Source organism: Silurus meridionalis, chromosome 28 (genome assembly GCF_014805685.1).
Source record: "Silurus meridionalis isolate SWU-2019-XX chromosome 28, ASM1480568v1, whole genome shotgun sequence".
In the NCBI taxonomy this organism is placed as follows: Eukaryota; Metazoa; Chordata; class Actinopteri; order Siluriformes; family Siluridae; genus Silurus; species Silurus meridionalis.
In genome coordinates, this window is record NC_060911.1 from 5,853,975 (window position 1) to 5,871,285 (window position 17,311).

Sequence of the window (17,311 nt, forward strand, 5' to 3'; positions counted from 1 at the left end):
GTTTGAATATCTGCTTTCAACCACAGATTGGATGCAGGCCACAAAATTTAAAGGGTAAATATTAGGTTCGGCTGAGGGGTGGTGTAGGGAGGGTCAGGAATTGGAGTGATGGAAGCATTAAAAAACACGTAAGTTAAAAACAGCTGATTCTAAATAATGTCACTGGAACTTGGAAAATGTTTGAGGAATGCGCCACAATTAGAAAAAGGAATGCACAGTTTCTTGCTGATCCTGTTCTCTGAGTGCATCAGTGGACTTAAAGTGCACTTTTTTTTGTTTTTAGCCACCTGGAGGACAGATATTATTGACGCACTTATTTATTTTGTTCTCAAGTTAGTCATTTCCTAAAAGCATTATCACCATCTGATGTATTTGGGCAAGTGGGTATAAACTTAGTATAGTGTTTATTAATCCAAATTGTATACCGTAATTTCCGGACCCAAATTTTATTTTGAACATAAATACGCCGCACCTGTCTATAAGCCACAGGTGCCTACATTGAAACTAATGAACTTTACACAGGCTTTAATGAAAGACAGTGACTGTAACATGGCTTGTATCTAAACAGTAGCCTACCAAGAAAGTCATTGTTCACTGTCTTTAAACCCAGGAAAAATCTATAAATTAGCCTCTTCATTGTTAAAGTGTCAAAGCGTGAGAAAAAAGTAGTGGCTTATAGTCCGGAAAATACGGTATATATTTTTCTAGACTCCCATGGACACTGTGAGACTGCATGATTTTTTTTTAGCAATATACTTTGCTGGAAAGATACAAAGAGTTCGTGGTTGTCTTTCATTTGGTATGTAATGTGTAACTACATAGAATGTCATTAGTGGCATCAAAAAAAGAGACCTGAGGATATATACATCCGTGTTATATACATTGCATTTTGTTCTAGATGCCTCAGAATATTTTATATCAATTAGTCAATCAATGAGAGAAAAAAATACAAATATATTTCAAATTTCATATTTATATTGGTTTGCTAGAAAATAATCATATATGTTCTTTTTTTCAGGTGGAGGTGGTTTAGATACTTGTCTGGTTACCACTTCTGATGGAGTGGTACGTATTCCTTGGGATGAGGTTGTTTACCCAAAGTTGCTACACAACCCTACTGACCTGGACCATCCTTCCACACATGCATCTCAACTTGACTACCTTTCCTCGAACACGGGGAGTCCGGGCTGGTGCTCCACATCTGGAGATCCTGACACATGGTCCTGGGATGAAGAGGATGATCTTCCTCCAGACAGCAATGAGGCTGACATTGACTCTTCTCTTCGCCACCTCAGACAGGCCAGTGATGGATGTGGGGATTATGTGGAGCTCCTTGAACCTCGCGGAGGTCCCGATGGGGGCACTGATTCCAAGCAGCGCTACTTAGAGATGCATGGGATCTGCAAGACCAAAAGTTTGCCTCTGTGCAGGCGAAGCAAGGCAATTCGGATTCGGCGGGGTAAGGCCTGGGGGTACGCCAAGACCGAGATCAGTGGACGAACAGGGAGCTTACGTAGGAGGGACAGCAACAATAGCGGAAAAAACATTGGAGCTGCTCTCAAAGATTCGGTCAACTCTAGACCCCCACCTAAAGTCATTGATTTGGTAAGAGGGAAACAGCCATTCCCTCAGTGCATTCAGGACAGAGATGAAGGTAGTGGAGATGCAGTACTGGATGATTGTGACCTTTATTTAGATGGTACATTCAAGGAGAGAAGGCCTGGCGTGGGTGAGGAGAGGAAAGGAGCTGGAAGCACACTACCCTGGGAAGAGCGCCATAGAGGAAGAGCCAGCAGTAGTGATCTTAGCTCTAGAATTAAACATATCAATGAAATAGACCCTCATACTAAAGGAAATTTAGCGGCGGACCAGTCAGATCAGGATCAAGGATTCCACTCAGACTGTGTTTTCGATGATGATAAGTCACTGGCTGAAGGTGAAACATTGCCTCATAGAACAGCAGCTGTAAGTAGCGTGTCTGATTTAAGCAGACATTGGACTAACGGATCAAAAGCAAAGCTTAAAACCCAAACAGATTCATCTCAAAACAATGACTCTTCTCACATTGATAAAAAAAAAGCAAACAAAAACCCTGGAAACTCTAAGGGCCAGAAAGGAAAATGTAATGAACATAGAAAACCGGAAAAAAATCTTTCCCAACCAGGTACTGATAACATCGCTGGTGAAAGGCAAGTTGGAAAATTGGAGGAACGTGTGTGCCCCAAGGGAAAGGATGTCAAAGTGGGAGGATTTCGAGCACCCAGGTATAACATCGCCAGAGGTGGGTAGAGTAGGCAAATTGTACTTCAGTCAAAGGAATTTTACTTCAAAAAGTAAAATATAAGCAATTTATCCTTATTATCTATAAGCAGCCCAGGTATAAGTAAATTTGTGAAAATAAAATTGACTTTGTTAAAAAAGACTTTAGTGCCTGAGTTATACAAAAACCATTGATTCTCTTTAAATTTATATGTATTCTTTTTGAAAAACTAAATGGGCTACAAGGAGAATGGATTATGTTTAAAAAGTACTAATATAAACTAAATGGACTGCTGATATATTGTTGTTATACAATACATATAATATAAAATGTGATATAAAAAAGTTTACTACCCACCTCTGATTGTTCCATAGGCTTGAGCTCACCTACAACCTTTACATATATCATTTATTACTGTTTACTATGTGTCAATTCTGTGTCTTTTTTTTTCCACAACAGTATTACGTGGTGTAACATGTTATTCTACAGCAGACAAATACATTGTATATAATTGCATGCTTTTCATTTTTGGCAAATTTTTGGACAAGATTTTTTATATGAGGGCCATTGTCAAGTGTCCAAGTTTTGGCCATGTTGTTTACATATAACTGTATAGTATTGTGTAATTATGTGGGTTTTTTTTCACTTTGCTAGGAGAAGGAGGAAAGCTAAGGGGGGGAAAGGGAAGGGCAAATCTGGTGGTCGTAGCAACCCTAAAACCAAGGAAGACCCCAGTACTGCAAAAGGGCAGAAGAAAGCAAGCCAAGAAGTTGAACCATCTGATTCACCAGCAAAAATGCTTCCCTGCAAAGACAACCATTCAGATGAGGGTAAAAATACAGTAAAAGAATTGGCGAATGGTCATGAAGCAGACCCTGCTGAAGGAACTGGAGGTTTGTCAGAACCAATAACTCATAGGGTTTTTGTCACAGATTGTTTGCAGTATATCACATATTGTCTTTCAATTGGCAGGAAAACAACCAGAATGCCAAACAGAAATCTTAATAGATGCAAAGACTCAATCAGACACTGCTTTACTTGATCATTCATCAAAAGACACAGTGCCATTACCACCCGCTGACCAGTCAACCGCACCATCTCTGAAAGCCCCCCTTCTACTTAGAGATTTGAATGAAGATCTGCTCCAGTCCAGAAAGTTCATACTCACGGGTAAACTGGATATCATGAAAGGAATGCAATCTAGTTTCCAGTCTGTTGTTTTTGATCTTACTCTCCCTTCTTTCTTATATGTGTGAAGGTACTGTGGATAGACTGGGACGAGGGTTGGTTATTACAGAAGCACACGTACCTGAGGAGGGTCTTCATTTAATTGATGTTGTTCAGCTGTTATTCTGTTATTACACCATTACCAGGTAACTTAGTATATTAATTGCATTCACATACCTTTGAAAGAAAAGGGATCCAAAATATGAATCGTGCTGCCGATAAACAAAAGCTAGTTACTTTTTGACATTCTCACAGTTTTTTTTTGTTGTTGTTGTTTAGGTCATATTTAGTCTGCTTTTTACTGCTTTTTTAATTTTACAAAAGAGAAAAGCTCACATGCCAGCAAAAGCCATTTGGGGGAAAATCAAATCTTTGAATTTGTGATCATTTGTAAATTTTTTATTTGTATTTGATAAAAAAAAGAAAAATATGTTTGGTGACTATAGGGCATAACTAAAAAATATAATAATATAATAATAAAATAATAAAGCAGGTTATGTATATGATAACACATTCATCAGATCTGCTTGAAAGGCCGAAATTCACATTGTATGAGACTACAGTCCATTATGGAGCAGCATGCAAACACCTATTCTTATACACATTTACACATTTTGGAATATCTAATTCTCCTATGTGCATGTTTTTGGGCAGTGGAAGGAAATCTGAAAACTTGGAGGAAATCCATGCCCACAGTAACATAAACTTAGGGTTTAAACTAGGGACCCTACATCTGTGAAGATGGAATTAAATGAACCCTATTCATAAATATACACTTTAATGTATGGTAAAACATTTTGTGTTAGCTAGACTTTTATCTATTAGACACTTTTTTATTACTTTTGTATAATAATAGACAATGGAAGACATCTGATAGGTCTTATATGAAAGACTAAATTTGGATTAAGTGGAAAATGTTCTCAATTACATTTTTCAGCTGAACCAACTCCAGTATTCTGAGCAAGACTTATGAGACAATCAAAAGATTACCACAAGAGCGCTCTGATTTTCTCATACCCTCTGAAGCGAAAAAAAGTTACTAAAAATAACCACATTTGAAAAACAATTTTGCCATTTTTTATAGAGTTTCCCCTTTATCCACATTTGTCCATATGTGGGCATTAGTCCAGGACCCTTGTCTATAATGAGCTGACATTTCTTAGTTATTTATGAACTTTTTCCTAATCAGACCTGCAGCCAGAGAAAAGGGCTTAACAGTGCTGATGGACAGTAGGCAGGCTTTTCCTTCTGAGCTTTGCTTCGATGCATTGAGGTCATTCAAGGTGAGACATTGTATTATTAGGATATAATTATAATTTATATGTACATGGATGTGTGTACACACTTGTTCACGTGTGTGTTTAGGCTCAGGTACCAGCAGGCCTTGGCTGTGTTCTCATTCTTATTGGGGAAGAACAAGAATCAACCCACACAACTTGAATGGGATAGAGGTACTTTGAATGATAATAATATCATGAACCAACAAATAAAAAACTAATCCTAATATTAGATCATTTAGAATGAGCTACATAATGAAGACATAAAATTCTACATTTGTCACTTTATAATTTACACAGGTACACACAGTAAAAGGAACCGGAGTCCTTCAGCAGTATGTGGATATACAGCAGCTGACCAAAGAGTTGGATGGAGACTTTGAACACTCACATAGTGACTGGTTATCCTTCAGAATGGTGAGAATTCCTTTATTTGTATATACTGACGTATTAAAAAAAATGTATTCATGGCAAATATCTTATAAATTTGTGTAAATAAGTGAAGGAAAAAACTATTTGAGGAAAAACATAATTATATATTTTTTTTACATTTTAGTAGTTGTTGTTAGATTGTGATCGGAACTTTAATTAGCTTTCCATTTTCAGGCGCCACAACTCTTGAATTTTTAAATCTAATTGGTCAAAAAGCGAAAAAACAAATCACAGGTTTATATTTGCATGCTTGTTCTAATACGTTATTGTGTCTATATTAATAGCTAATTCACAGGGTCTCCTTATACACTGATAAAAATAAAAAGTCATTGTTAAGATAAGATAAGATATACCTTTATTCGTCCCACAGTCTTTGTTACAGCAGCAAATAAAAAAATAAAAAAATAAATGCCAATATATAAAAGAATAGACACATACTGGAGTATACAGTATATACACAACGCAATGTATAAGTACAGATAAGAAAAAAAGTACGTATTGCAGGTAGTATTGCAATATTGCAATAACCATATTGTTCATATGGTTATTGATATCATTTTATGTGACATATCATTTAACATTTGTTACTAGGTGTCTTTAGTGCCATCACTTTTAACAGTTGCATGTAACTCTTGATTTATATTTTAGTTAGGATGATAGGGGGCTTTGCAGTTTCTTCAATAACACATCGTGGCACCAATAGCTTGTGATGATATAACAGGATGTGCTCTTGTAGGTAAACAGTCAAACTTTGAATGAGAACAGCTTTTGGTTTTTTACACAATTCTGCATTATACCACCCAGCAATTGATAATTATTTTGCTGTGTCGTGTATTTTTCCTTACTTATCCAAGTTAAAAACACATTTAGAAACAATTTTATAGCAGCAAAACATGCAATGCAAAAGATAGATAGATAGATAGATAGATAGATAGATAGATAGATAGATAGATAGATAGATAGATAGATAGATAGATAGATAGATAGATAGATAGATAGATAGATAGATGCAGCAAGACTTTATAAACTGTGTTTGGTTTTCTTTAACTCTCTGTAGAGCCTGGAACAGCTGACTGAGCGCTGCAGGAGTGTCATGTCTCTGTTAGAAGATGCACTCATATCTATGGGCACAGAACCACTGCCTGACTTTATTAAGGTAATGTGGTAAAACATCTTGCAGTGTAGAACTATCTTACATGTTCAGTATACAATGCATTCACAAATTATTCTACCACACTCTTTTCTTATTTTCTACATCACAAACTAAGTTTTGTGTATTTCTATTCATTTGTTTCTATATAAATCTGCAGCCCTTCATGAAATAGGGGGGAATGAGTGTAATGCGTGATTATATCCGAGCAAGACTAATTGGTGGTAATAATGGTAAACAGTTCAGTATTATGGAGATGATCTCCGAAAGCTTATACTTGCTTTTAATAGTGTCGCTTGTGCACATCTTCTGGCATTAAACGATTGTTTTGTTTTTGATATGCAGCTCATGACAACTATCATGACAACAGCTGAAAGCTTTATAGAGTTTAAGAGCATGTTTAACAGCATCTTGAAAAAAAGGCTGTTTACAGCTTGCCTTGAAACCAGAATAGATCTTTTGGCTCTGGTATCCCATCTAGTGGTGTAGCTTTGAATTTTCCAGATGTTCTATAGTTTTCAAGGTACCCAGGAAAGCTGTGAACAATGCAAGGGTTGTGACAACTTCTGCACACACAGTCTATGAGCTGTCAAATAAAACCCTTGCCTACTTTGTTTCCACTTCAGTCTGTACCACTAAGTGTTGAAAAGCACAAGCAGCTGATGACTGGTGTTCTCTCCGACCAACGGTTGACAGAGCTGCAAAGACGGGGTGGGGCTTGGCTGGCTGGACTGACTAATGGAACATCCAGATTGGCTCACAGGTCCCCAGACTGCAGGTAGCCATAGAGACTAAATTTAATGAATGAAAACATTGTGACTCATTTAAAGGTTTCCATGTATATTTGATGAATCATATGTCCCAGGACAAATTAGTGCTTTGACCCAACTTTCTTGGATACTGGATATGTTTCATAATTTTGTCATTTTATTTCTATTGCTGATGTTTCATATATTTAGAGCTGCCTTGGCTGCAACCTCCAGTCTCTATGACAGCGTCGATGATTCACTCCATCGACTGGTGCGTGTTTCTAATCAGAGAAGTCATGACCTGGAAGCACTCAGTAGACTGGCAACTCTTGTGGACAAAATGGAGAAGGTGCTCAGGATATTTCCAATCATGTGAAACTGATTTTTGTATACCATCATACAAAATTAAAAAAATAAACAAGTGATAGCAAATCTCTTTTTTTTTTAGTGTGAGAAAGAAATAGATCGTGTGCAGGAGCAGCTGGAGGAATTTAAGGATCCTCCTCTTTCACTAAGTTGCCTCTCACTCAAACAGCAGAAGTTCAAAAGCTTCAGGGAATCTGCCATGGTGAGTGTGGGTATATATGTGTGTCTGTTTTTATCTGTCTTATAATGAAATTATAGACATTTTCACAGCAATGACATTTTGTGTATGTGTGTGTGAAGGAACTTCACAGCGAGACATTAGTGGTGCTGGGTGAGGTTGAGAGCTGGTCCGAACTGGAATGGGGAGGCCAGATGGCGGTTCTCAAACAAATTCCATCGATCAGGGAGAAAGTGAGAGGAATGTCTCACTGCCTGTCTGACTGCTGGACCCAACTAGACAACACACAGAGACTACTGTCCACTTTAACTGAGGTAATACATGCACAAATACCACATAGCCACATATTATCACCATGGCAAATCACTTATCTAATATTAATCCTTCCTCTAATTACAGGCTTCTCAGTGGTGCGATGTGGTCTCTTCGTCCTCTCCCCACTCCCCACCTTCCTCTCCTCTGTCCTTTCTCCCACCTATCCCTCCATCCCGTTTCCAAGATGCACGAGCTTTGGCCCTTGAGCTTGGTGGTGGTGCTCTGTTGGACCTATGGGCACAGACCCTGGAGCGTTACCAACGCACGCTAGCGCACTTCAAGACCCGCATGCTTCAGGCTGAACGTGGAATGCCCACTGCCCAGGGTCAGGAACCCAATGTGGCCATGGCACAGGTGCCAAAATCGTCTGTCTCCAGTACCTCTAGTTTGTGGGAGTTAGAGGGAGAAGGAGATGGAGAGTGGTGTGGAGGTGGAGGAGGGGAAGGAGGGATGCAGTCGTGGGGCTCACTGGCCTCACTGTTTCGTCCACAGAACTGCTCAACGCTTAAGATAGGGGAAGAGAAGAAGAAGGAGGTAGCTGCAGGGTCTGCAGGGGGAGGGAAGTTCCTGCAGAACTTGCTAAACCCCAGCAAGAAAAGTGTGAGTGGTAGATTCTACTTGTGTCTGAGAGCAGTTGTTGAGAAAATGTATAACAGTGAGTTTTGTATTTGTAATATTTCAGACAGTTCTGTCTCTGGAACTGTTTAATTATTCTATATTTATCATATTTTTTCTTTGCGATACTGGCAAGACAAGAATTTGTTTTAGTAAGACATGAAAAAGAACTGTACTCTTTATCAATCTATAAAACCAATCAAAACACAACACGAACAAAAAATTAAAAACACAGAAAACATCAGAAAAATGGTCTTAGGAATTCCCAAAGTAGTAATAGGAATCCCCAAAAACAGGAAACCCGAAACAAAGGGAATTCAGAATCTTATTTTAGATTTCATTAAGGCATATAAATAAATACAAGTGAAAAGACCAGATGCTTATACTGATGCTTGAGGTAGAGCCGCCACCCACATCCCCAAGAGTTTCTCAAGGCAGAATAAATCCAAGTGGTTGCTGGAGTTGAGGAGGGGATTTATGGTCCACCAAACTGTGCATTTTGACATTTTGGAATGGAGAACAGAGCTACATTGCACTTTTAAGGTTTAAGGCGGCATAAAGAAAAAACAAAACATAAGTGGAAAAGGACACAAGCATTTTCATTCATCATAGGCAGAGGGTCAGGCATTGCTAAGTTAACACTTTAGACCTGAATATGTCCACACCACAGTAGAGCAGGAAATTACCTAATGTTGCTTGGACAGCAAGGCCAGTGTCAAATATCCAATTCAGGTTTTAATTGTTTTGGAAACAGGACTAGATGATAATGTGTCCCTCAGCAGTGAAATTTGGATAGTTAAATTATACACGTCATCACAGATCATAGCTGTGTTATTTGGAAATCACTCAAACTCTAATTCACATTGTTATGCAGTTTTTAAAAGACAACCCAGATCTTTAGCATTTTACTTGATTTTTTAGAATTTGTTATATTTTATGACATTTTTTTAGACAAATTTTACATCCTACCATGTTTAATACAAGACACAATTACATTGGGAGTTGTTGTTTTTTTTTAACACAAGTTTTAAGTATTCAAGTCTTTTTTATTGTCCGTTTGTGCAATTAAAACTAGCTTTCCTTTAACTTTACCGCTCTTAGCCCACTGAGGCTCCGCTCCCTCCTAAACCACCTCGAAGACGTCACCCAAGTTTTGACCTCCAAGCCCTGCTCGCACCCCGTCGTTCAGTTGCAGTTGCACCAAAGCCAGCAGAAGCTCCACTTGCTGTAAGCAGCCGCTCATCTCCCCTGTCGTGGCTGGGGAGAAAAGCCGTAGCTGAACCTATCCTCACTGCAGGGATCGCGACAGCTGTACCAGGATGGAGAGATGAGAAAGTTGGTGGAGGTGTAGGAGGAGGCGGTGTGTTGATCAGGGGTGTGGAGGTCAGCAGTAAAGAGGTGGCAGATCACACAGGGCTCACTAGGCAGCATGTGTTGCTCGGCCGGACCGATAGAGAAACAGCAGGGGAGAGGCCTGGCACTACTGCGCAAAGGTGTGCATGTGTTTTAATCCCTTTTGTAGACTGATTTTTGAACTCCTGTGTGTGCTCATCATGCAATCCTTACAATGGCTGGATTCCTATTTATCATACATGCTCAGTACTTGTTGAATATGACAGTGGTGTTGTAGACTCTGTAAGATAAGATAAGATAAGATATACTTTTATTTATCCCACAGTGAGAACATTTCTGAATATAGCGCAAGACCCGCAAACACATTTTTACACATTTTGCCTTGAGAGTTTCACTGAAAACAAATATATACAGGCCAATAGCAGAGTGTCACAAATAATCTTTCAGAACAAAATTTTTATTTACGGCGACAGCTTCAGGAAGGAAGTGCAGGAAGTGTGTCAGCGGAGTGGTGTGGGAGAACTTAGAGAGGCTGATTCCTGGATCAGTTCCACAGGTTGGATGGCACTGCCAGGAATAAAAGGCAGTAGTCTAGTCTTGAAATAAAAAAACTGAACGGAAAAAAACTCTGTGAATATAAAAAAAAAAAAAATCATATCTTTAAACTAAAAACCCATATCCAAAACCTCCATGATCAAGAGAGTTTGCAACATAAGGAAAGAGGAGAATTTTGCTGTCTAGGTCTACCCCAAGGTTGTGTGCAGTGACAGATGGTGAGTCACAGCACACATCTGTCTTGAATTCAGTAAGTGCATGATTAAAACTATTCAAAACAAGGATTTCTAACAAGGTGTCAAAATACCACCTAGAACAGACATGTAGTATCTTTCTCCCAAGTGCCTTATGGCTACACTAAAGCTCTGTTTATTAATTTTTTTAACACATTAAATTACAATTTTAAATGTATATAATATTTATATAATATTTAAATAATTATTAAATTTATTAACGCAATTAATTTTCAATCGTAGACAAACAAGTTGGTAAAAATACACCTTCCTCTGTGGGATTATACAATATTCCTTTTAAAGGTTCCTGCAGTAGACTATAAAGCAACGCCATTTAAGATTGTAGTCCTGTGAGGACTTTTGTTGTGTCTGAGATCAGTTGCTAATATAAACATTACTGTGACAGTCTCTTTCTCGCTTTGTCTTTCCCTTTCTTAGTAAGTTGTATCTCCAGTGGTGTAGGCTGGTCAATTCAGAAAGGCAGTATGTTGCTCTACTGAAGACTGTGGAGGAAACTTTCATCCCTCTGCTGGGTAGTACTGATACACCACTAAGTCTGAGAGGAAAAGCTGACTCAATCTTCTCCAACTGGAGCAGTCTTGCTACTTTTCATTCCCAGCTACTCCTCCCCGCCATTGAGGGTGCCCTATCTCAAACGCTACAGCAAACCGACTGCTTCAGCAAATATGTACGTTTATTTATGTCTGTATTTGCACACACTTTCTGTCGTTCACTAATAGCTGAGGCAAGGAGTCAACGAGTAACATCGGTAGTTCCAGAACCTATGATGCACTGATCTTTCTCTCTTAATTTTGATACCACTATTCTGACTAGAATCCAATCCAATACAGTTTAAACCTATTAATAAATTGGCCCAATGCAAGGTTATACACATCATCAGGGGCTTGCTGGCCTGTGTTTAGACAAGATGTGCCATATTCTTATGTGCCTGGTATGTGTTTTTATACATGTTCACAGCATAAAATATAGTGGCTTGCATAAGTATATAATCTCCTTAAAATGACACTTTTTAAAGTTTGCAAAAATGTTTAAGGAAAATTTTATTCCAGTGTTCCAGTGCCCGATTCCAGTGCTGAATATGAGTTTGGTATCCCAGTGTGTGACTGAGTTAATGTGAATTGAATACAAGACAAACATGCATAAATACACATTTAAGTCATTATCTATATTGCATGTAATATGTATACAAATGTTTTTTAACTGAAATTAAATTCAAATCTGTCTCTCTTTCACAAACACTCAAACTGGCACACATTAATGCCCAGAGGGATCAATTACTGCAGTACTCCCACTACATCCGTATGAAACCAGAGCCGGACTCCCTGCTGGTCAGCCAAGCTGCCGACTTCTTCAAGGTGAGCTACTTTAATGTGTAATTGGAAGCCAAGCTGCCACCATGTGTCTTGTAATGGGTCCAATGGAGTGCCCAGTCACTGGCTTCATTTTGACATTTGTTGACGCATTACCATTTCCACCCGCTAGGTGGCTAATGAAATTGTTGAGCATAGAAATATAATGCAAAGGCAGGGTCTAGCCAGTTTTTTTGCATATCCTTGTTCAACACATTGTTTCATGGAAGCATGCACAACTGCATATTATAATAATGCAGCTACCACTTGGTGTTAATTGCGAAGAATATTTGTTAAGGAAACACAAACGTCAGGATGCTATAGGCTTTCCGAGATCACCTAAAGAGCCACCTTCAGCTTCTTAATTAGCATTCACTTCTTTTTTTCTTTTTAGGCAAAGCTGGCCACCTCTTCTGTGCTCTCCACTATCTCCTTCCCTCAATGCCTTGCCGCTCCGACTCAAAGGCTACAGTACTACTGCGAGATCCTTGAGGAACTGGGAGGGGTAAACCCTGGACCCGATTCTGCCCTTACCATTATCAGACATGCTCAGAGCCATGGGGAGGACCTGAGGATAAGCGACCTTATCACTGGCTGTCCGGTGAGACTTAAAGTGTTCTATAATGTGCTTATAGTGTTTGTGCTTTAAAATGGGATGTGATTAGCGCGGTAAGGACATAGTGTTAAAACAAAGAAAACAAATATAGCATAAAAAAATTAGTATTTAGACAGCGATTGTAACTGTCTAACTTCTCCTAACAATCCTAATAAAACAGCTTTCTCTTGTTATAAAACGTAACGATACAGCTTTATCTCTGACTATATAAACTCCAACTGTGCTTTAGTTTGTATTTAATCAATCGCAGCGCAATGGCATATTTTACGTTTTAGGCTCTAATGCATATAGTGGAAATGTTTGTATATGTGTGTGTGTCTCAGATACCTGTGGCAGAACGTGGAGAATTGGTGCGTCAGGGCGAGCTGTGCGTGTGCCCAGGTGGGCGGAGAAAGAAGACGGGCATCAGGACGGTGTTCCTCTACCAGCATTACATTATTCTCACCAAACACAAAATGTCTAGCCAAGGCTGCAGTGCATACACCTTTAAAAACAGTATAAAGGTACTCACACACACACACACACACACACACACACACACACACACACACACACACACACACACACACACAAAGCACAAGTTAATTTCAACTACATCTTTGCTTTAAAGGCTAAATGTTTAAAAGTATAAAAATATCAAATCATTTCTGACCATTTCTTTATTTTAACTTTTTTTTAACCACACCTTTAAGGTTACCTCACTTTTTCAGCACACTCACTTATCACATCTCTCTGCTTCAGACAGGAGAGATGGGTTTGACCCAAAGTGTTGGAGAGGAGGGTCTGAAGTTTGAGGTTTGGGTGAGACAGACATCTCGCACCAAATACTGTCTGACTCTCCAGGCCTCGTCTTCGGAGGACAAAGAAGCTTGGACGCATGACATCGCTCAGCTCCTGTGGACACACGCCATCCATAACACAGGTGGTTTTGAAATGTTTCTTTAAACGCTTCTTTGGCCCTGAAAGTAGGGCATTAATGCTGAACCTTGGTCACTCCTTTCTATTTACTTCCTATTCTGCAGAAAGGCTTTTCAAATGTTTTACTGTGCAAGGAAAAAAATGTAAAAAGTTTAATTTTAATTAAAAAACATTTAAACCGGTCAATTATGATATTGTTTGTGGGAAAAAAGGAATTATTTTTAGTTGTGCTTTAATTGGTGATTAAAATGAGTACTGTTTAATTGTTCACCACTTAAGTTTTATTTAAATAATTAAGCACACATCCCTTAATTAAAAAGTACTTAAAGTATTTTTTATGGCATGTCATTAATGACCCAGTTTTATGTGTAATTAACAGATCATATAAGGCAGCTTAATTATATAAATTCTCTATGCAGTTTTAGAAAATTGGTGAGATATGAAACAAGAAAAACGCTACCCTGAAGCTCAAACGTGAATATTGAAATGTTCGACTTAAGGGATATTCATAAGGGATAACTAGCAGGCTTCAGTGGCAGGTTTCATTCATCCACTAGTTTGCACTCAATGAGATGATGAGACAGTGGAGTTATTGATGGAAATAGCATAATAGTTGAAGCTGTAGAGTCTGATTTGTTTTGAGAAGTGTCTATATGAGAGCTGGATTAATATGGAATGATGTAATCACTCTTAATAATTGATGAAGGTATGACTAAATCCAACATCCAACATCCGACTGCACCGCTATAAGCAGAATTTCAAATATTGTACATGATGATATTGTACAATCCCAATTCTGTAAAAAGTTGGGATGCTGGGCATAATGTAAATAAGAACAGAATGCAATAATTTCCCAATTTTAATGAATCCATATTTTATTCACAATAAAACATAGAAATTATATCCAAAGTTTATACTGAGGAAATTATCATTTTATGGAAAAAAATAAGGTCATTCTGAATTCGATGTATGCAACAATTATTATTTGGGATGAGGGCATATTAACCACTGTGTATCATTCCTTCTTATTTAAACATCATGTTGTACATCTGGAAACTAAGGAGACCAGTTGGTGGAGTTTTGGAAAAGGAATGTTGTTCCATTTGTGTCTGATACAGGATTCAAAATGCCCAACAGTCCTGGCTCTTCTTTGATGTATTTCTTTGTTCCATCATGTGCCAGATGTTTTTAAATGGTGAATAGTCTGGACTGCAATTCCCAAAAATAATTACAAAATTCGTTTTTTGTCCTGACCACATAGCGATTTCCCAATTTTAAACAAGCTTTGGCCCAAAGACGACAGCAGTGTTTCTGGATCATGTTCACGTATTGCTTTGTTGCATGATAGAGCTTTATTTGTGGATGACTTGGTGGACTGTGTTCACAGACAAAGATTTCTGGAGGTGTTTCTGAGCCCATGTAGTGATTTCCATTACAGAATCATGCTTGTTTTCACCCTTGTCCATTGTGCACAGAGATTTCACAAGTATTCACAATTTTATATTGAGGTACAATATTCTTAAATTGTTCTACACTTTTTAGACAGTTTTTCACAAATTGGTGAAGCCCATCTTTACTTCTGAGAGACTCTGCCGCTCTAAGATGCTCTTTTTCTACCCAATTATTTTAGTCACCTGTTGCCAATTAACCTGATTAGTTGCAAAATGTTCCTCGAGCTGTTTCTTTTTGATTGAACCCTTATTTTTCCAGCCTTTTTTTTGCCCTGTCTGAACTTTTTTTGAGACGTGTTGTACTGTAGCCATCAAATTTTAAATTACCATATTTTCTTCCTTAAATATTGGTACATTTTCTCAGATTAACATTTAATTTTCAATGCTCTATTGTGAAAAACATTGGTTTATGAGATTTGATCTGATGAGAAATCCTTGCATTCTGGATTTTACCCAGCATTCCATTTTAGGGGGGGGGTTTAAGGTTTGAATTTGGGTTGTCTAATAAATATTGATAAATATTTATTTTCCTTTTTTTATTTCCTTTTTTTCTGGTTGCTAACCAAATTAAAGCTTCATGACCCATGATCAGTTTGCCTTCCTGCTTAGATCTGATGGACTGAAATTGCTTATTTTTAGGTTCAAATTCTTCTTTTGTCCCAAGTAAATTACCAAAGCAACAGCCCACATTCTTCCCTAATGCACAAGTTGACATTCATGCAACGACATAAAGCAGTCACATGGGAGTCTTTCTGTGAATAAATCTCTCCATTGACCAGCGCATTGCTGTGTATATGCAAGAGAAGCTTTACCACTCTAATCATATTACAGGTCCATGGATCCAGAAATAACAAAAACGGTCTAAAAATGACAATAGCCACTAAATGCATGTCCAAATTTCAAAGCTTGACAAAGTTGACACCTTAGTTAAGATTTGTCAGGGCTAAAATCGGTGGCATATACTTACAGTAGATGCACAATTAGTTCATACAGATATTTAATTGAGGTGAGTCACTAAAGATAAAAAAGCGAATATCATAATTAAATATTAATCTTGTGTTTGACAAAAAGCAGCATTACAGAAATGTGTATGCAAATTTAGATATCTAAGAGATTTGAATCCCTAATTAGTTCCTGAGATGTAAATCTTTAGGCTGTCCATGTGGAATTATTAAAAGCATTATATATTTTTGTCTGTGTTTTCAAAGAACTGTGTCTGAAGGAATCTCTGTGTATGGGAGTGTCCAGTAAGTTGCTGCTGGATTTGACTGGAGCGCAACCATCCGAACTGGAGTCAGGTTTCAGCCATAATGAGAGGGGTATAATATACACCCACAAAAATACACTCACACTCACGCATTCACACAGTTACTTATTTTTACATGCAATTGTGACTAAATAAATAAATATCTACATATCTACAAATATCTAATTTTTTTGAAAAATAAATTCCAGTCACAATGATATGACAGATGCAATATTAGAGATAGATAAAATCCTATATCGATATAAGCAAAAAATGCTGGACCATATAATGTATGATAATTTGCAATTAATTTGAGCAGATTTCAATTGTTTTATAAAGTGAAAAATCTTGGATTGTTCTTATTATTTTGGCATAATTCATTCTGTATAAATGTGTATAAATATAAATCGATAATTTCCCATAACTATGACATAAACAAGCAGTGATTGATGAATGTATGACGGCTATGTATACATTTCTGTAAAGAAGTAGTGTTTAAATACGGTTTTCTCAGGGTGTAAACACTAGTTGGAATAATATAACTGAGAAATGCTCAACATTTCAGAAAATGTATTCGATTAGAAAAGTGATGAGGGGCTTCAGAATGCCATAAGTGTAAATGTGAATCTCAGATATACACACAAACATTATCTGTGTTTCAATAGTTTGATGCAAGTATTAAAATTGCTGTCTGATATGCATTATGTCCACAGGGTGTCTCCAGTGACATTGTATAATAGTTATGTTTTCCATATACACAGCATAAAATTCTACTAAAATGAAAGCAGCTGTATTTACTCTGGCTTTCTCTCTTTGCCAGTTCAGAGTAGCTGTTCAGACTCTTCCTCAGTGGGAAGCCAGAAAGAAGGAGGTTCTCCGTCTATCGCAAGAGAACCAAAGAAAGACTTGGCACAAACTGGCCATACACAAGTGAGATCTACAACCAACACAGACACATTTAATGCTAAAAGATATGTTGCTAAAAGATATGCTAAACCCT

The 17,311-nt window shown here is 37.8% G+C and overlaps 1 protein-coding gene across 1 annotated transcript in view; it reads left to right on the top strand.

The window, feature by feature from the left end:
- The window catches only part of arhgef40 (Rho guanine nucleotide exchange factor (GEF) 40), a 36,323-nt gene that overhangs the window by 15,269 nt on the left and 3,743 nt on the right, over positions 1 to 17,311 (top strand). Inside the window, 22 exon segments of the mRNA XM_046843041.1 lie at positions 1,019 to 2,264; positions 2,915 to 3,153; positions 3,233 to 3,430; positions 3,519 to 3,633; positions 4,677 to 4,770; positions 4,853 to 4,910; positions 4,913 to 4,938; positions 5,065 to 5,181; positions 6,254 to 6,352; positions 6,973 to 7,124; positions 7,306 to 7,444; positions 7,544 to 7,663; positions 7,762 to 7,953; positions 8,039 to 8,554; positions 9,671 to 10,062; positions 11,149 to 11,398; positions 11,997 to 12,086; positions 12,475 to 12,681; positions 13,020 to 13,199; positions 13,438 to 13,618; positions 16,274 to 16,384; positions 17,132 to 17,241. Of these exon segments, the coding sequence (XP_046698997.1) occupies positions 1,019 to 2,264; positions 2,915 to 3,153; positions 3,233 to 3,430; positions 3,519 to 3,633; positions 4,677 to 4,770; positions 4,853 to 4,910; positions 4,913 to 4,938; positions 5,065 to 5,181; positions 6,254 to 6,352; positions 6,973 to 7,124; positions 7,306 to 7,444; positions 7,544 to 7,663; positions 7,762 to 7,953; positions 8,039 to 8,554; positions 9,671 to 10,062; positions 11,149 to 11,398; positions 11,997 to 12,086; positions 12,475 to 12,681; positions 13,020 to 13,199; positions 13,438 to 13,618; positions 16,274 to 16,384; positions 17,132 to 17,241 (4,832 nt within the window).